The 17941-nt window shown below is 38.6% G+C and overlaps 1 protein-coding gene across 1 annotated transcript in view; it reads right to left on the minus strand.

The window, feature by feature from the left end:
- The window catches only part of waca (WW domain containing adaptor with coiled-coil a), a 30196-nt gene extending 12833 nt beyond the window's left edge, over positions 1-17363 (minus strand). Inside the window, 6 exon segments of the mRNA XM_056771373.1 lie at positions 5330-5445; positions 5976-6091; positions 12510-12601; positions 16047-16227; positions 16907-16940; positions 17125-17363. Of these exon segments, the coding sequence (XP_056627351.1) occupies positions 5330-5445; positions 5976-6091; positions 12510-12601; positions 16047-16227; positions 16907-16940; positions 17125-17165 (580 nt within the window). The 5' untranslated portion in view covers positions 17166-17363.
- Positions 17364-17941: the final 578 nt, after the last annotated feature.

The following is a 17941-nucleotide window of genomic DNA, read 5'->3' on the forward strand; positions in this document are numbered from 1 at the left end:
CGATCCCAGGGGATTGCAAATACCTATGTATAAAAATTTATAGGTTAATGCAAATTAGGTTGCTTTTGATAACAGCCTCTGCCAAATGCATAAATGTCAATGTAAGAACCCCCCCAGTAAGACACACATAAGCATATAAACAGCATGGGTAAACTGGATAAATTTTATATTGTTTAGTAACTGCGGCAGACGTCAGGATCTAAAAATAGTCCATGATTCCCAGGGCTGGCAACACGGCGAGACGCTACTGACTATTTCTTAATAGGTTCCCTAAGAAGAAGAGCTCAGAGCTGCTAGAAAAACAATTAACAGAGCATGTGCACTCCTCTACAGAAAAACAGATCACATTTTCTAGATGAAAATTCTCATTTAGTTAGTTTAAAACAAAAAGTAAGCCAACAAATCAGTTATTTCATAACCCAACAGTTGGGTTAAACTGGTAACCCAATGTCAGTGCTAAACTAACCCAGCATTGGGTTCTTTGTTGGGTCCATTTGAACAGTTTTAGAGAGTGGTAACATCTGAAATTGGAGCATTTTGCATTCTAAACAAATCAGCAAACCAACAGCTATTTAAAATTAAAGCAGCTTCAAAAGTTCATGCTTAATAGGCACAGAACAGTTTCGAGACCAACTTGCATCAGACAAATATTGTGCAGAAAAACACTGACAGTACTGCCACAGCTTACCTAATGGGCCCTATCATCCACTCGTGCAATGTGGCTCAATGTGCTAGTTTCAGCCCGAAGTAGTTTCAATTTTCACGTCCTGCGCCACATTGTTTAAATAGTAAATGCATCTGCAGTCTAAAAACTAGATGTGTTCAGGTGGATTGTTGGCACGTGACTATTTTGAGACAGCTGAAATAGACTGCGCCATTGACGAACTGAAAGCTCGTCTAAAGCGCAATATATTTTTTGTTATTTAAAGAGCGCGTCAGTAATACGCGCTTATAGGCAGGTGCACAGCATGCGTACATTCTGCTTAATACAGACAGAGGGACCCGCAGTAGCGTAGCACACAATAATGCCAAATATTACAAATAAATTGATTAAAATTTCAAATATCTTTATTGTGTACATAAAGATCCACGCACTTTAACCTCATGCACGAACAGATGCATTTCCTCTCTGGAGAAGTGTTGAGTCTTTGCTCTTGCAAATTCCGGCATGTAAATAGCGAATCCACCATGGCACGAGCGTAACTGGCTCTTAAAGGGAATGGGAGATGAGACTGATTGGTTTACTGCATGTTTTGCCCAAAACACACCCCTGACTCATTAAGAGAATAGGGAGAACGCTTTTAGTCCAAAACCATTTTCCCGTCCTTAAACTAGCAAAAATGGATTGGGCCACGCCCTAAATGCAATTGCGACCTGTGCTTTAGACCAGGGGTTCTCAACCTTTTGCAAGCTGGGCCCCCCCAAAGCTGGTTCATTGCCGTTCAAGCGGTCAAATATATCGACCAAATAGGACTGAGACGCAAGCCACATAGTGTCATCCAGATGCTTCGCCAGATCTGATTTGATTTCTGTCAAAAACCACTTCACCTCCTCTCGCAGCTCATACAACCGCTGTAACACCTGGAGAGCCAGCAAACTTCAGTGTGCAGAAGTAGCTGTTCGTGCCCTGACCCCATCTCCTGACAGAGGACCCCAAACAAGCGATAGTATAGCGGCCGTGATTTGACTAGATTTATCATTTTCACGGATTGGTTCAGCACGGAGTCAAAAAGAACCGTCATTTTTTTTGCATTAGTGCCTCGCGATGACCATGCAATGTGTCCAATTCGCAAGTGGAGCTACTTGCTGAACGCGGGAACTAGGCCACGCTCACGCTTCAGTGTACAACTGAAGAGGCCGTCAAAACAGGAAATCCTCCTCAATCGCCTTGTCCCGCAGATACCTGATCTGACGGAGCTGTGCCTGCCCAGCAATATCAGTGGATTCGTGCAGCTGCAGCGCGTAGTTAGGTCTCTTTTTTACGAACTCTTATCAGTTGCTCTCTGATATCATTGGACATGTCTACAATTCTCCTAGCGACTGTGTCATTGGACAGTGGTACTGCACCGAGTTTGGGTGCTGCACTATCGCCTATCATTATTCTGCACATGTCTTGAGCTGCTGGCAAAATGAGAGTCTCGACGATTGTATGCGGTTTACCCAGTTTACAGATTCTTTTGGCCACTACATACGATGCCTCCAAACACTGTTTAGACACAGTGCTGTGCACTGAAATGGTTGCCTGTTGCTGATGGAGGCCATCAAGCTTTCTTTTAAAATATTCAGCCGGTTTATTTTTAATGCCAGCATGCTTTGTTTCGAGGTGCCTTTTTAATTTGCAGGGCTTCATACTGTCGTTTGCCAGCCTCTCGGCACACACGATACACTGAGGTCTCAAATCAGCCGTGACTGTAAACCAAACTGCAGATATGCTTTTTTGCAGCTGGTGGTGCGTCGGTTGGCTTGTTGGTCCTCACAAGAAATTTCTCCATTTTTGTTTACCATTTATGTTGAGAGACGTATCAGGGGAATAATCAGTCGGGACTTAGGCATGATCTTTAATTAAATGAACAAAATAATTATTTTGCAGTCAATTCAAATTTTATTTTAATACTTAACGATTGTAGTGTGTGTGTGTGTGTGTGTGTGTGTGTGTGTGTGTGTGTGTGTGTGTGTGTGTGTGTGTGTGTGCGCGCGTGCGTGTCTTAATCACGTTAGTAGTTTTAGCTAAATGTAGCTATTGCCTAGCAGTTAAAAAATATTACTGGCAAGGGCTGAGATTTGATCTAATCTTTAACAAGAATGTTTGTGGGTTTAGTCTTTAAAAAGACTGTTGGGGTTTTGTAGTAAGGGCCTATGTAAATCGAGATTGATAACAGACTAGCGAGAGCTGGCACAAGCGAACTTGGCAAGAGACTAGATTATAGTGAATGGAGAGCTATGTCGTGAGTCAATTTAAATGCAGTTATTTATTTTTGTGTGAGAGTGAGTGAACATTTACACCCCGCTCTGTAAGCCAGGGTGGGAACGGCAGCGGCCATGCGCATGCGCGATTCATTTGCAGCCTGGACGCGGAGGGGTGTGTGTCTCCTGTCTGATCTGACTACTGCGTGAGGCTACTGAGAGACTGACCGCCTGTGAGTGCTTTTGGACGGGAGAGGGGCTCACGGCAGCACCCGCTGCTCGTTGTGCACAGTAGGCCTAACTGCAGAATGATTTGTACTTTCGAGTCTCCAAATACCACAAAAGTCTCCAAAAACACCAGTAAAAGTCGCTGGATTTGTCGTATTTGATAAAAAAAAGTCGCAAGGAGGATGATTTGTTTGTGTTATAATCAGTGCTTAAAGTGGGGGAAAAGGTGGCGGTACTCTCTTTGCATTGGCAAATCAATGCATTTTTACAGTGAAAAACAAAAGATATTGCCGTTACAACAATTTATTTTTATTTATTTATTAACAACACATGTTTGTGTGTGTGTGGCTGCGTGCATTTCACAAAAACTAAAAGCTTTAAAGTTTTAACTGTAGCCTATATTCTGACTAGTTTATATATAACTAAATACAACCTCACGTTTTATACGTTTGCAGCCTCAAACTTCCGTCTGTCTTAAAAACTAATTCGGATGGTTCGACTTTCGGCATTTTTCACACCCGTAGCAAATATTTTGAGGGGTGTTTTTGACAATTGACAGCCACCAAATGACGAATATGAAAAAACGAATACGAGAGTTCCGGACTCAGTCAGGGTGCAAGGACCTTAAACCTTTGAGGCTTGCGCAGCTTCTCGAGGAGAAATCAAACAAATGAGCGGCGTTTTCTAAAGTCTATGAGCGCAGCACACACAAATAAACTAAATTGACATACTGCAGTTAAATTTCAAAATGTGGTGTTTTTATATTTATAACTTTTGAATACAGTTCAGCAACATGCATCACATGACCTGACGACAAAGAGAGCTGACAATTGACCATCACGAAAATAGATCCGATGAATCCAAACAAAGATCACAGCATAGCGCATCTCACAGCAACACTCAATCGTGTTTGAATGATTAAGGGTTTTGAACGGATCGGTTGAGTCAAAGATTCAATGACCCATGCACAATTATCTGTCTCATTCTTGATGAATCGGCCGTTTGAACGAATTGTTTGAATGAACGACTCAATGACTCGCTTAATAAAACCGCTTATCACCTGCATTTGCGCTCACTATCCACAAACCAAACAAATTTGTTCAAAACTCTTTTTTTTTTAAATCATTCCAAACACATTTTAATTTTTATTCAGGAGTTATGTATATACAAAACTTTAACTTTTTATGACAGTAGTTTAGTGATAAAAAATGTGCAAATGTTTTTTTTCAGGTTTTTTCCCTCCCATCCTGTAGCCTACTCGCGCCCCCCCCCCCCCCTCCCAGGGGGTCTAAACCACTGCTTTAGACCATGCACTGAGATTGTAAAAATAGGCTGACTACTAGAGGTGGGTGGAATGGCCAAAAATCTATTTCACGGAATAAGTCTTTTTATTTTACGGTAACAACCTCCCATTATAATTCTATGTCATATACCTAATTTTTCTTAGATTGATATCCTTTATTTATTTATTACAGTTCGTTTGTTTTTTCAGAATATGCCTACTTATTTACATTCCACGGAACAGAAAAATCTCTTACGATTGACATTTTATTCCGCCGTAATGGAATATTCCATCATACCGGCCAGCGCTACAAACTACATATTCAAATGCAGCTATATAAGGTTGAGTAAACTCAGAAGGACCTCGGCATGAAGCACAGAAGAGACTGAAAAGCATCAGTGTGTCGTGCTGCATAAGGTAAAGACCTGCTGCTGCTTCCCACCAGCGTGGACAAGCAGACCCTGACACTGCTTACGTGGGTGGTGAAGATAAACAGAAGTTTTGGAAACAAAAACATTGCAAAAAGCAATTTCTTTTTCTGCAATATAAGGGCTCCTACTATGCACCTCATTAATGAATATTTCAATAATAACTTTCCAAAACAAAGCACAGAAAAATAAAAATACCCTTTTTACCTCAAACTGTTACAAACATCTGCTAGCCAAACATCAGACCACGATCTTTCCTAGGGTTAGAATCAATTTTTCTATTGTTTTATTGTAACATTGTCACCATATCTCTTTTACAAAATTACCAGCATTAATTATTCCACCAAAATATATATGATTGGGGAATAAAGCAGTCATATTCTGTTCCTTTAACCTTAACCTTCAGCTCAGCATCGCACACCATAAACAGCCTGAACCGTTATATTAAACATCTAAATTCTGTTGGTTTTAGAACACTGATACTTACTTGAGCTGGCAAAGCTAACAGGAGCAGCCTGCATGGCTTCACGCCTGTAGTCCCTGTCCTTAGGGAAACTATTGACCACTGTAGTCGTCCTGGTCGCCTCTTTCTGCCTATGCTCTCTGAAGGTAAAAGCAAAGGACGGTGTTCACAAATCACACAGGCATCCGAGGATAACAAGGTCAGTTTTACAATGGAAGACCAGACACTGAAAGCCACACAAATACGCCAGAAGCTAAAAGCCAAACAGTCTACAGACTAGCACTCATGTCTAATTTTTTTATGCATTCGTCTTTTATCTGCTTTTATCCAAAGCCACTTGCATTGCATTCTATTATACATTTTTATCTGAGTTCTTTGACATAGAGCTTGTTTTTTACATCCGTGGTTTGTTAGAGTGACAGTTCACCAAAAAATTATAAGTCTGTCCATGACTTACTTTCTTCTGCGGAACACAAAAGATATTTTGAAGAACGTTGGTCACCGAACAACAGCAGTACCCATTCACTTCTATTGTACAGACAAAAAAGCAACGCAAGCTATTGTTCGGGTACCAAAATTCTTCAAAATATATTCTTGTCTTCTTCAGAAGAAGGTGACAATAGGGTCAGTAAAAAAATGCCAAAATGATCACAAGAAACCTGTTTAATACCTGTCCAGCCACTCTTTGGGTTTCTCCCACTGAGACACCTCCGTCCTGCAGTTGTAGTAGTACTTCTTCCCTGAAGAACTGATGTGTTCAGACCAATCATCGGCCGGCTCGTGTGGCTAAACAGCAGGAAAACAACAGGTGTGAGCCACTGGGGACAGTGAGACCATTTAAAGTGACATAAATGGGTGAACAAGAGAGAAAGATGGAAAACGGCTTACAAAAGCAACAGAGACTATCCAGGTGTGTTTTTACTAGTGGTGGGCATAGATTAATCTAGATTAAAATGGCTCATTTGAATTCTGCTGAAGGCATTCAGAATATGTGTGCTACCCAAATAATGACTAAAAGTAAGTCTTTGAGATTCTTAAAAATTAATATTCCCTGAAGCAAACCCGGCGGCTTCATAGCTGCATCCATGTTAGCACGTCACGTTTGATGCGGTAATTTCACAGTAACGTTATGTTGTGTTCAGACCAAACACGAATGGCGCCTCAAGCGCGAGTGATTTATATGTTAATGAAAAGAGCCAATAGACCTACTTGCTGCGCGAAGCGCGCGAATGAAGCCCTGGTTATGAGATGATGAGGCGGCGAGAATGAAGCCCTGGTTATGAGATGATGAGGCTGCTTCTGCTTCCGCGAATGACGCGAATCACGCGAGTTGAAAAATCTCGTTCTCGCCCCGTACAGTGCAGTTAAGCTGGTATACATCCGCGCTAAAATATCAATGTGAAAGTCATCATAGCTTGCGTAGTATAGACCCAGCTCACAACCCAACTTTGAGAATAGATTAACGGCGACATTTTTTTTAACGCGCGATAATAGTCTCACTGCGTTAACGGCCCACCACTAGTTTTTACATTAGGGTAGATAATCCGATCAACAGCGTGTGGAAGTGTAAAATACAAAATACATGGGAGGATGAACAAAGAGATTAGAGAAAGAGACAGACGGGGTGTGCGAGTAAGGCATAGAGAGGGAGAGTTGAATCCTGATGCAAGCATGTGTAACTTTGAGGAAGCACATCTCTGCACATCCCCTCTACGCGATGTCTCTGTAAAGTACCTGAATCCACCCTTCGCATACTGGGGTCTTACTGTCAAAACTTCACGCTAGTTTCAAACGGCTAATAATCATTAATGCAGTGTGTAATTTACAAGTCAAGTAATATATCTTTCCACCTTAAGAGGGGACAAAAACACATTTTGCCCTTAAAGACTTCTTAAAGTCGTTTCTGGGCAGCCTTTATATGCAGAATCTTTAAACGAATTCACACACAATACAATGATGTTCACTATACACCCATTATTAACATTGTTAATTTCATTATGCACTAAACTCATTCTTTCTCCTTGAAAGAAACCGCACTTTTATGTATTACATATTTCAAACCACAAAGAAATTCTACTTTGTATGCCAACCAAAGGCAAAGCCACACCTTTAGCATAATTACAAGGTTTAATGCAAAGCATACAGTCTTGGGAGAGGTAATTGAGCAGATGAAGTAGGTTTGATGAATGAGTTCATAAAGCAGGTTTAGCGTCTCACCATTACAGTGCAGAAGAGATATTACACAGCATATCAAAAGTGAACTCATAACATACAAAACGAAAGACTTAAGGTCTTTGCTAGAGGTGCACCGATTGATAGGTCAGAAACCGGAATCAGACGGTTTTCGAATGATCGGCCTTGACCGGTGACCCGCCGGTCAGTCTCACGTCTTGCCGATTCGAAGCCGATCGTATGTTGTCAAAAAAACGTCAAATACGCAAGAAAACGCTCGTTCAAGATGGCTGTCTTGCACGGCTCCTTTACGCTCGTGATTGCGTGGTTCCTAAGAACTGCGCGAGTCTCTGCGTGCGTGCTCACATATCATGTAGTGCACAGACAATTTTTGACTGTCCAGAAGTTCACCTTCGTTGCTCCATCTACTTCGGGTATGTTCTACATGCTAACTGTGATGCTAAACTCTGACACATGCTAAACTCACGATGAAGTAGTTCACCATGTGTAAAACAAAGGTAAATTCCATTCAACCCGATTAATTGTCTTACGTTAAAACTATGGTCATTTCACTGAGGTAGAATGACAATCAAAACGATTTGAAAAAATGAATAAATCAACCAATATATATATTATATATTGATTGAGTTCTTTACTTACACAAAAAAGAGCAAATAGATATACATATTAAGAGTAGAATTCACTTTGAATTTTTACTTTTTATTGAAGTGGCAGCTAAAATCAACCAACTTCTTTTAGTACTACAGACCCAAGATAAAGACAAGTTATATTTAGTGGTGGGCCGTTAGCGGCGTTAACGTGCTGCGTTTACGTGAGACTCTTATCGCGCGATAAAAAAAATGCAGCCGTTAATCTATTCTCAAAATTGGGTTGGGAGCTGGGTCTATACTACACAGGCTATGATGACTTTCACCTTGATATTTTAGCGCGGATGTATACCTAGCTGAATTGCACTGTACGAGATTTTTCAACTTGCGTGATTCGCGCAATTCGCGTCATTCGTGTCGCCTCATCATCTTATGACCAGGGCTTCATTCTCGCCGCAAGTAGGTCTGTGGCGTCTTTGCATTGACATAACATGTAATTCACTCGCGCTTGACGCACGTTTGCGTTAGGTCTTAACCCAACATAACGTTACTGTGAAATTACCACATCAAACGTGACGTGCTAACATGGATGCAGCTTTGAAGCCGCCGGGTTTGCTTCAGGGAAAATTTATTTTTAATAAGCTTCCCAGTGGAAACATCGACAAGACTAAGGTTGTTTGCACCTTGTGCAATGCGGAATTGGTTTAAAAAAAAAAAACTATAGCTTCAGTTGAAACCAGTAAATTTGTATTGGCACCATTAGGAGTATTATGGCTCCTGTATGACAGGTCGCTTGTTGCTCCCTCACTCTTTGTAAATTGCTTTGGATAAAAGCGTCTGCTAAATGACTAAATGTAAATGTACTGTAGGAGCTCTTCCAGTCTCAAGTACCACCTAAACGCAAAGCATCCCTTAGCTAATGCGGAAGTAAACAAGTACATTTTATTGAACAATTTATTTTCATCACCAATTATCAAAGTAGAACAGCTTTCTCAAGCAGTTTGTGATGCATTTTGGAAACAGGTGATGAGCCCCTGGTCTAATGCGCCACATGGTTTGAGACTCCCGTTCTCAAAGACTTACTTTTAGTCATTATTTGGGTAGCACACATATTCTGAATGCCTTCGGCAGAATTCAAATGAGCCATTTTAATCTAGATTAAAAACATTAATCTATGCCCACCACTAGTTCTATTACATTTCAGAAAAAATTTAAATAAAGCAATGATAGTTTCATAAACAGAAACAGACAAGAATAAAGTTTAAGTATTTTATTGTTATCTTAGACTTTTGTGAGAGTATAAAAATGAAGGTTGATTAAGTGATTAAGTTTAGTTATATTTTATTATTTATACTTCTTTTCAGTCACATATTTCTTCAATTTCAGAGTTTTTTGGGGCAGGAGAAGACTCTGTAATGTAATGCAGGTTGTAGAACTGTATTTAGGGAAATTGTAATGTTCAATAATTTATGTAATGATAACAAAAAAAAAAAATGAAAGAATGTGTTTTGAAGAAAATGTTTTTTTATATACTGTCAATTATAGTTTCGGAATCGACAGGTTTCACTTATAATAAAATCAGTAATCGGAATAGGCAAAGAAAATTGCAATCGGTGCATCTCTAGTCTTTGCACATACAGAGTTTTTTTCGGATTTAGCTCTCGTTTGATATGCTCTGAATTAAAAAAAAGTAAAGTAAAAAAAGTAAAAGTAAAAAAAAAATGGAACCCCATCCAAATTTTTTATGATGGATGAAAATATCGGTGGCAGTGTGCAAATGTGATCAGCACAACCTGAGGTTGTATTTATTTTTAACTTGCAAAAAAATTTGGACGCAAATTTCAGACTCAATGTGCTTAATGGTTAGGGTTGTTCCGATACAGATACTAGTATCGGAAGTGCCACCATACCACATAAAATTCTGGTATCGGCAAGTACTTGAATCCAAGGACCAATCGGATAAAATTTTCTTAAACAGGACCCAGCTATGCCCGCTAGCTTTGCTAAATGCTGCAAATAGGAAATGACTTCTTCGATGCTCAGAATGCAAACACAGGAAGTTGAGCTGCGTCATCACAAGCGACCACTGTTTAGAGCAACGAAGAAGAAATGAAAACATGCTAGCAGTATGTCTGCTGTTTAGCAGTATTTCAGAGTAGACGAACCAGCCAGTAAAACTGCGACTTAAGAAAAATAAATAATGTTACCGTCAAATGTCTGTAACATGATAAAAACACTCTAGTTTACTGTAAGTATTTGTTCACGTTTTATTAAGGGATAAGTCTGAAGCACACCATTAAATAATTATATCAATTAATACAGGGCTATATATTAGCTGTATTTTCAGATACACACACAGCTATCGGATTAGTACTATGTATCGGCCGATACCCTGAGCCCAGTTATCAGTGTCAGGAAAGGAAAAATGGTATCGGAACCTCTCTACTAATTGTGGCACAAGGACGAACATAACGGTTCGGTTCTATGTTTTTCAATTTTAGAGATTCAAATTTGATGTAATCTTGTATTCATAAAGTGGGCTGATTCCACACTGACATGGTCCATTCGTCAGGTCTGTCCAAATGAATCATTTTCAACATGTTGTTAAAATGATTCCTCAATATGACTATGGTTTGGTTGAATTCAATCCAATTTGATTTTAATATCAAAATTCCCTGATCTCACAAATGACGCTTTCCAATCCTAACACAATTTGTTAAACATCTACATTATTTTAGTTTTAGACATTCGGATTCATAGAATTACAATCAGACACAACGATTCTTTTTTAGATTTACAGGTTTCACTTTTTACAGGTCAAACTTCTCAACCTTTAGGATACGCTGTAAAAGCTGAACAGAAGTACAAAATCTCCCTTCTGTACTCTGGTAAAGTTAAGCAGAGCAGAGCATCTCCCAGGAGAGTTGATATCTACAGCATAGGGGACAGATGGCCTGCACACAGGAGGGTTGCCACACAACCAGACGACACGGTTAACAGTAAAGCAGGAGTTTCTTCCAGGGATCATTTTAGTTAGATCCAAATAAAAGTCTAGATAACGTATTCTATCCTAAAATACTTCAGTAAAACTGGCAACATAGATGTTATCCACAAAATATATATTAACTTCAGGGGTACTAAATTACTTGTTGTTTCCATGCTGACAAAGTCTATGAATAAAGAATAATTACTTATCAAAATTGCTTCCTTTGAAACAATCAGTCTCAGCGATTTATTCACAACTTATCCGACATAAAGCACATGGAAAGCTATTTTGGTACCATAAAAACATTAATGGTCCAATTTAAACAAATGCTAAATATTTTCTGCATAATACTAGGAAACCGGCTGCATGTGACAAAAGGGAAGCAATGGAGTGACGAGTAGTTTTCTGTCCTTCTGAAACTTTGTATCTCCATATTATTTTTTACATTTTGTCAAATCATTATTATTATTATTATTCACACTTTATGTTTGTCACTGGGTTTGGCAAATATCTAATCAATAGAAAGTATTAACAATTTCAACAGTATGAAATCATTGAAAAAGTTCAGTATTAGCAAATTTGGACATACAAGGTTTCAGAAGGAAAACAACTATATGAGACAATATAAAGAACATTTATTGACAGTACTGCACATTGCCATTATTTTTTTTTTAAATAATAAAACTCAACAACAACGCTCTTTCTCACTTTCATGCACTGTGGTTAATCTAGACAATCCAAAAATTAGCATGGAGCATTGTTTATACTATATACTAGGGTTGGGTATCGTTGGGTTTTTTTTCCCCGATACCGGTGCCAAATTGATACTTTTAAAACGGTACCCATTCCTAAACGGTGCCTAAATCTATTATTTAAAAAAAAGAGCCCCAAAAAACTATAACACAGATGTTATAGTCTTTACTGTTAACCCTTTGGCTACAACTAAACGCTCGCCATAGTTCTATTAAATATGGGAAGAAAATATGTTGAATATATCAACAGATTAATTCCATTTAAAGAGACCTCTTGGCTACATTATGCGCATTATTTTAAAAACAGACAGTATGTATAATGAAGAAGTATTTTGTTCACGTGAATGAGGAAAAATGTCTCAATCGACGGCTCAATCAGCATTTAAGTGCCTCCGAAATGAGGCACCGAAATCTGCATTTTGAATCGGTCTAGTTACATACCGTATACACACGGCATCAGGTTTCGGTACCCAACCCTGCTGTTTACAGCCCAGTATTTCATAACACAATACTATCACATAACACACGTCTCAGACAAATATAAATAAAACAGCCACCTCTAAAGAAAACTCATGATGAAGATTGTTGTAGCAATTACAGCAATCCATAGACTCTGCTCTGTGTTGATCTCTTTCTTTATTCAAGTTGTAGTAAGTAGAAGTGCTCGGAGACGTAACAGCACTTACCGTGTCTGATGATTTGTTGGGATTCGAATGAGAGTTGGAACTGTGTAGAGAGCTGTGGTTATGAGAGTTCTCTTGAGGGGATATACTGGTTCCTGAAAAAAAGAACAAAATATGAATCGCTCAGTAATCAGAAATATGTCTTTTAATGTTCTGGCAGAGTTAACACCACATTTGGCTACGTTCTACTAAGACTTGCAAAACTGTTAATCTTTACAGACAGTAAATATTCAATGCATTTCAGTTTAGACTACCTCAAAACAGTGAATGTTGACAGTAAATACAGTTTTAGTATAGATATATAAGTCTGCAAAAACTCTAAGAATTCTGATGAGTGCAAATTCTGTGTGGATCTCATTTTTCGCCGAAGGACACCAAGATATCATTTGAGCTTTTTTATTACATTCGTTATTTTAGAACAATTTCAGTTAAACTCCATTAATCTGTAGCAACAATAAAAAAATTTCATCTTTAAATTTTTCTGAAAAACAAGGGTGGACAATAATTATATATCTTAAAATATATCTGTGCCATTGTTTTGTCTCAAGATGCACACCTGTAATTTATTCTTCCAAAGCATTTTTATAAAATCTTAATATAACTAAGGCATAGTTCTGGCTTATGTTAAGCCATGTCTGTGAAACTGGGACTAAATATCCAATCAACTCAGTTCCTTATGATGGATTCACAACAGCTCAGACTGACAGGTTGTACTGCAGTATGAAAGAGAAATGAGCGATTCAGAACAATTTCAAGAGCTGGGGAGACACGAAGAACAGTGTAATGATTTTATAATACACCAGAGTCACTCTCTACATGAAACATTTGGCACAGCTATTAATCAGATACTACATACAAAATAAAGACTTCCCATAGCAAACAAACATGTACTTGGATAAAAGCGTCTGCTACATGACTAAATGTACTGGATTTAAACTGATGACCGACTGAATGAGAAGCCCATGCTAATATTCCAGCATCGGAGCAGGACCCACAGACCACTGGCTCTTCAATTACTGTGTCCATGATGACGCATTACAGTTAAAGAACAAGAGATCAGCAAAACAACTTATTTTTAAATTGACTATCTGGTGGGCTACCTGAATAGCATCATCGAAAGGCAATGCTTATGACGGAACATGATGCAATAGGACCTTCTACATATACATCTTTGCACCAAAGACAAAAAACACAACCCTGCTTTCATCACAAAGAAACACTTAGATAAGAGAAATTAATTATCAGAACTGCACAAGCAATCAAAAGTTGACAATACAGTGAACAACTCTCATCTGCTCTTGACTGTTTAGTTTGAGACGAAATCTATCAGGCTTGCTTTAAGAAAAATATTTTAGTCAGGGAATTGTGTTGTTCTTTGTCATCTTTGTAAAATGACTCTTAATAACATCTCTTGCTAAAAATTCTGATGCACAAACCCGACAAAATAAAAAACATAACTTCATGTTTCTTTGTGATGAATGCAGGGTTAAGAGAATGGCTTAATTAATTAATTGTTGCATGTGACCTACATGACGTTTACATTTCCTCTGCTTGTCTGTCACACACTTGATTTCTGAAAATGCTAAACAGTAGTCGGTCTTTGTACTTGGAACACTAAGAAAAAGCTTTATTAAGAAGGCTTAAAAAACTATAGCGTTGTGATTTTGAAGCCTCTGTGATGGGTGTGGAAAACCAGAAAACCTTGTTTGGGTTCGCTTTAGGGATACATAAAAGCTAAACGTGGTGCGCAAAACCTATATTAAAGGTGATCTTGCTCACTGAGCAAAGTTCTTCAAGGATTTAGAAAACTAGGTAGAATGCAATGACAACACATTTAAACACAGCATACAACCAAAAATTATTAAGTTATCTAACCTGTCAAACTTTCCTGAAAATTTCAAGATATCTAAATATGAACAAATCTGCCAATTCTCTATCATTCATTAGAAGAAATGTTTAGTTGTTGCCATGGGTTAGAGGGCACTGTTAGCAATTATGTCCCTTAAATATATTTTGTTTAATCAACGTTTTATGTAATAAACATCAATACCCATAAAATACGCAGAATTATCATTCTAGCATATTTTGAGATGGTTATAAGGATCATTTCTGAGTGAGTCAAGTGGTAAAACTCGGTTTTAAATCAGTTAAATCTGTATGATAAATGCAGAGATATTTTATAACAATAACAATGTTAAAAAACTTAAGTGTTAATGATTGCATGTTAAATGTCTGAAGAATTATATACAGCATCTTTTCGCATCTGTAATCAGGGTCTAAGTAAGCCAGTATGTTGCTTCCCAAAAAAATGTAAACACTGTGGCACAGCCAACCACCAGATGGAATGAATATTAGGGAACATGTTTGAAATTGGACATTGTTTTTGCACCAGTGGTTTAGATGTTAAAAACTGAATATTTTTTACTGAAATCTTATAAAAACTAAGTTGTATGAGGCAGTTGAGAATTCAGCATCCTTGTATCCTATTCCTGATTTAACATTTCATAAAAAATCTTGGATTTTAATCTTTTAGATAACATAAAAAACCAAATGCAACTTTTGCTTAAATGTGAGACAATAGGGGCAAACCTGATGATTATTTACAGGTTATCTTCCTCTAGTAACCACTGCAAACAAAAAGCTGATATAAAAACAAAGAGTGATTTTAAGGTCAAAGCTATTGACATTATAGATGTGTCTTATTGTTTGCCACTTATTGGGAAAGAATCTGTTTTTCAATGCAATAAAATCGAGGGGTCCTTGCAAGATCTTTTTTGAAGCATACCACAATAATCGAAAATAAATTATCAGTTCTGCACAAGCAATCAAAAGTGGACAAAACAGTGAAAAACTCATCCGCTCTCGACTATTTAGTTAGTTTGATCTATTTTAAGAGTTAATCTATCAGGCTTGCTTTAAAAAAATGTTTTGGTCTGTGAATTGTGTTGTTCTTTCTGACCTTCGTCAAATTACTCTTATTAACATCTCTTGCTGAAGATTCCGATGCACAAACCGACACGATAAACAAAACACACTGTATAAAGAAAATCTAATGCTGACAAACCTTGAACCGTGTCTACACCGGACTCGAACAGCGCGACTATCCAGTGTGGACAAAATGTCAAATTAGAATGGGTTCTAATGCATTCTATTGTCTTTTGCCGTGTCACGTTGCACAGAGTCCGGATCAGACATGGTGTTACATCGTAACATGTTCGTAAAAGCATCAAAGATCAAAAGCAGGAATGTGTGCAATGCAGAAAGCTTGTAAGCTCATGAATGCCGTTTAAGACTGTATATTACCGCATCTGATTCAATTAATTTCTGTACCTTAAATCACTAGAAATAACAGATTAGTTTCAAAGATCTTCTCTTAGATATAGAAGTCATACTGTATATGAACATGTAACGCAAGAATTAAAACAAGGCTTATGAAGAAATCCTTAATGATCTACTATTCAGACCAGTGTTTATTTTCAGCTCTTAGATCTGTGCCCTTAATCATATGATCAAAATGTCTCTCCCGGTCTGCTGTCTTACCTCCCTCTCGGTCTCTCCCCCGGTGTGGATGGATGGCTTTTGCCTTGCCATGGCTGTCCGTGTGTTTGTTTTCAGGACTGTCTGATCGCCGCAGCATCTTGCACGGTGGGGTTGCGTCGTTGCTGTCACGCATCTTCTCATGGCGGTGGTCGGGGTGGCTCTTGGACGAGTACTTAAGAGCCTGTCAAAATATAACGACCCCTACATTTACCTCTGCAGCACGTTTACTCGCGTACATGCAATGTCTGTTTATTGCAATATACATACACAACTGTCACTGCAAAATTTCATAAAATAATTGTTTGTCTTGACATAGTTGGCACGTCAATGCACGACTAAATCCAATACATGAAAACCAACCCTTCAACAATACTTATATAAATATAGCATTTCATGACGTGCTACGAAACGATAACAATCGTATTATTATTTTGTTGATACTATGAACTCTCGCTGGATTGTTTATAAACAACCGCTTGACTTTCCATTTTACTAGCACATTTTATTATTGAACAAAAATAGCTCACATTAATGAGAAAGACTGACATTTCATATTTGCATTTTTGTTGCAAATCGCCGTCTCATACAGGCCTGATATAGCCGCTTGCGGGCTAACGTTAGCCTGGCAAGTCGCTAGCGCCCGAGAGCTAACTTAAAACACTATCATTTCGACGGTCATGGAGGTTTATGTCAACACAAATCCACGTTTATAATGTAATATAAGTGCTTCTTAGTCATTTTTTATTCGAACACGGGTGAACGAGGCACTTTTCCGTGTGTTTTACGCACAGAGGCCTAAACTGCTTCAAAAGCCTTGACTAGATTTACCCCCGTTTTAATCTTATTTATTCCAGATCTACCTGATATGGCTGAGAATCCCTTCGGTCGGTGCACCTACAAAATAAAACAAGACAGAGAGATAAATAGTTAAATTAAAGGCACATAGAAAGTAGCAGAATTGCAACAGCTGAATCGGCTTCCTTAAGTTTGTACTTATTTTGGTTTGGCTAAAAATGGCGGATTGTCAAAGCGGAGAAGGAAAAGGAGGAAAATCGAAGTACAAAATAGAGCTCTTTACCCATCGCCGAGTCTCGGTTGTTTCCTTGCATACATTACCATCAATGCCGTGTTAGTGTGTGTGAAGTAGATGTGAAAGATGGGCGACTTATTTTTGTTTTGGAGTGGGCTATCGACGACCTGATCGCGTATATTATTTCAATAGCTCTGGCTATTGGAGTCGCTCTTCGCCTCTGCTAGTCGGAAGAGCGCCCTCGGTCCATCTCCCACTCGCACGCACCAAAAGTCTGCCCCTATCTACAGAAGAGTGAAGCTCAGTCTGCCTCACACGCCTCAATCCGGGTCATTGCAGGACTCGATTCTTTAAAATTCGGCAACTATCGGGTAGTTTCGGTGGATGAACTGACGCAGGGAACGTAAATTGATGTGTTTGGATCACATTTGTGTATGATAACGATTTCTATTTTAAAATCACAACAATGCTGGATGTATTCACAAAAATGTACACGGCTGTGTTTTCGTGACAGTTTAATTTGAAACCAATACTGACATCTGGTGGATATGTTAAGCGAGTCCACACTCGCTGAGACGACTGCTAAAAGGTATCGATGTAGAATGACTCATTATTGAAGCAAGTGATTCTGGGAAATTTTGCGCGAGGACCTATGAAGCAGAATATTGTAAGATCAGTCAGTACAATGAACTTGCACTGTTGGCTCTTGGGTTGGGTATCATCGCTGGATTGTTGTCAAACTTTCAATGCAAATGTTGTGTCGTTGGCAAATGAGATGGATAGTGGGTGGACAGATCATATAGGGTTATTCTAGATTTCTAACCCCACCAATGTCTGTTTGTGCTGTGCTTTTAGGCCAACGATC

Source organism: Triplophysa dalaica, chromosome 17 (genome assembly GCF_015846415.1).
Source record: "Triplophysa dalaica isolate WHDGS20190420 chromosome 17, ASM1584641v1, whole genome shotgun sequence".
NCBI lineage: Eukaryota > Metazoa > Chordata > Actinopteri > Cypriniformes > Nemacheilidae > Triplophysa > Triplophysa dalaica.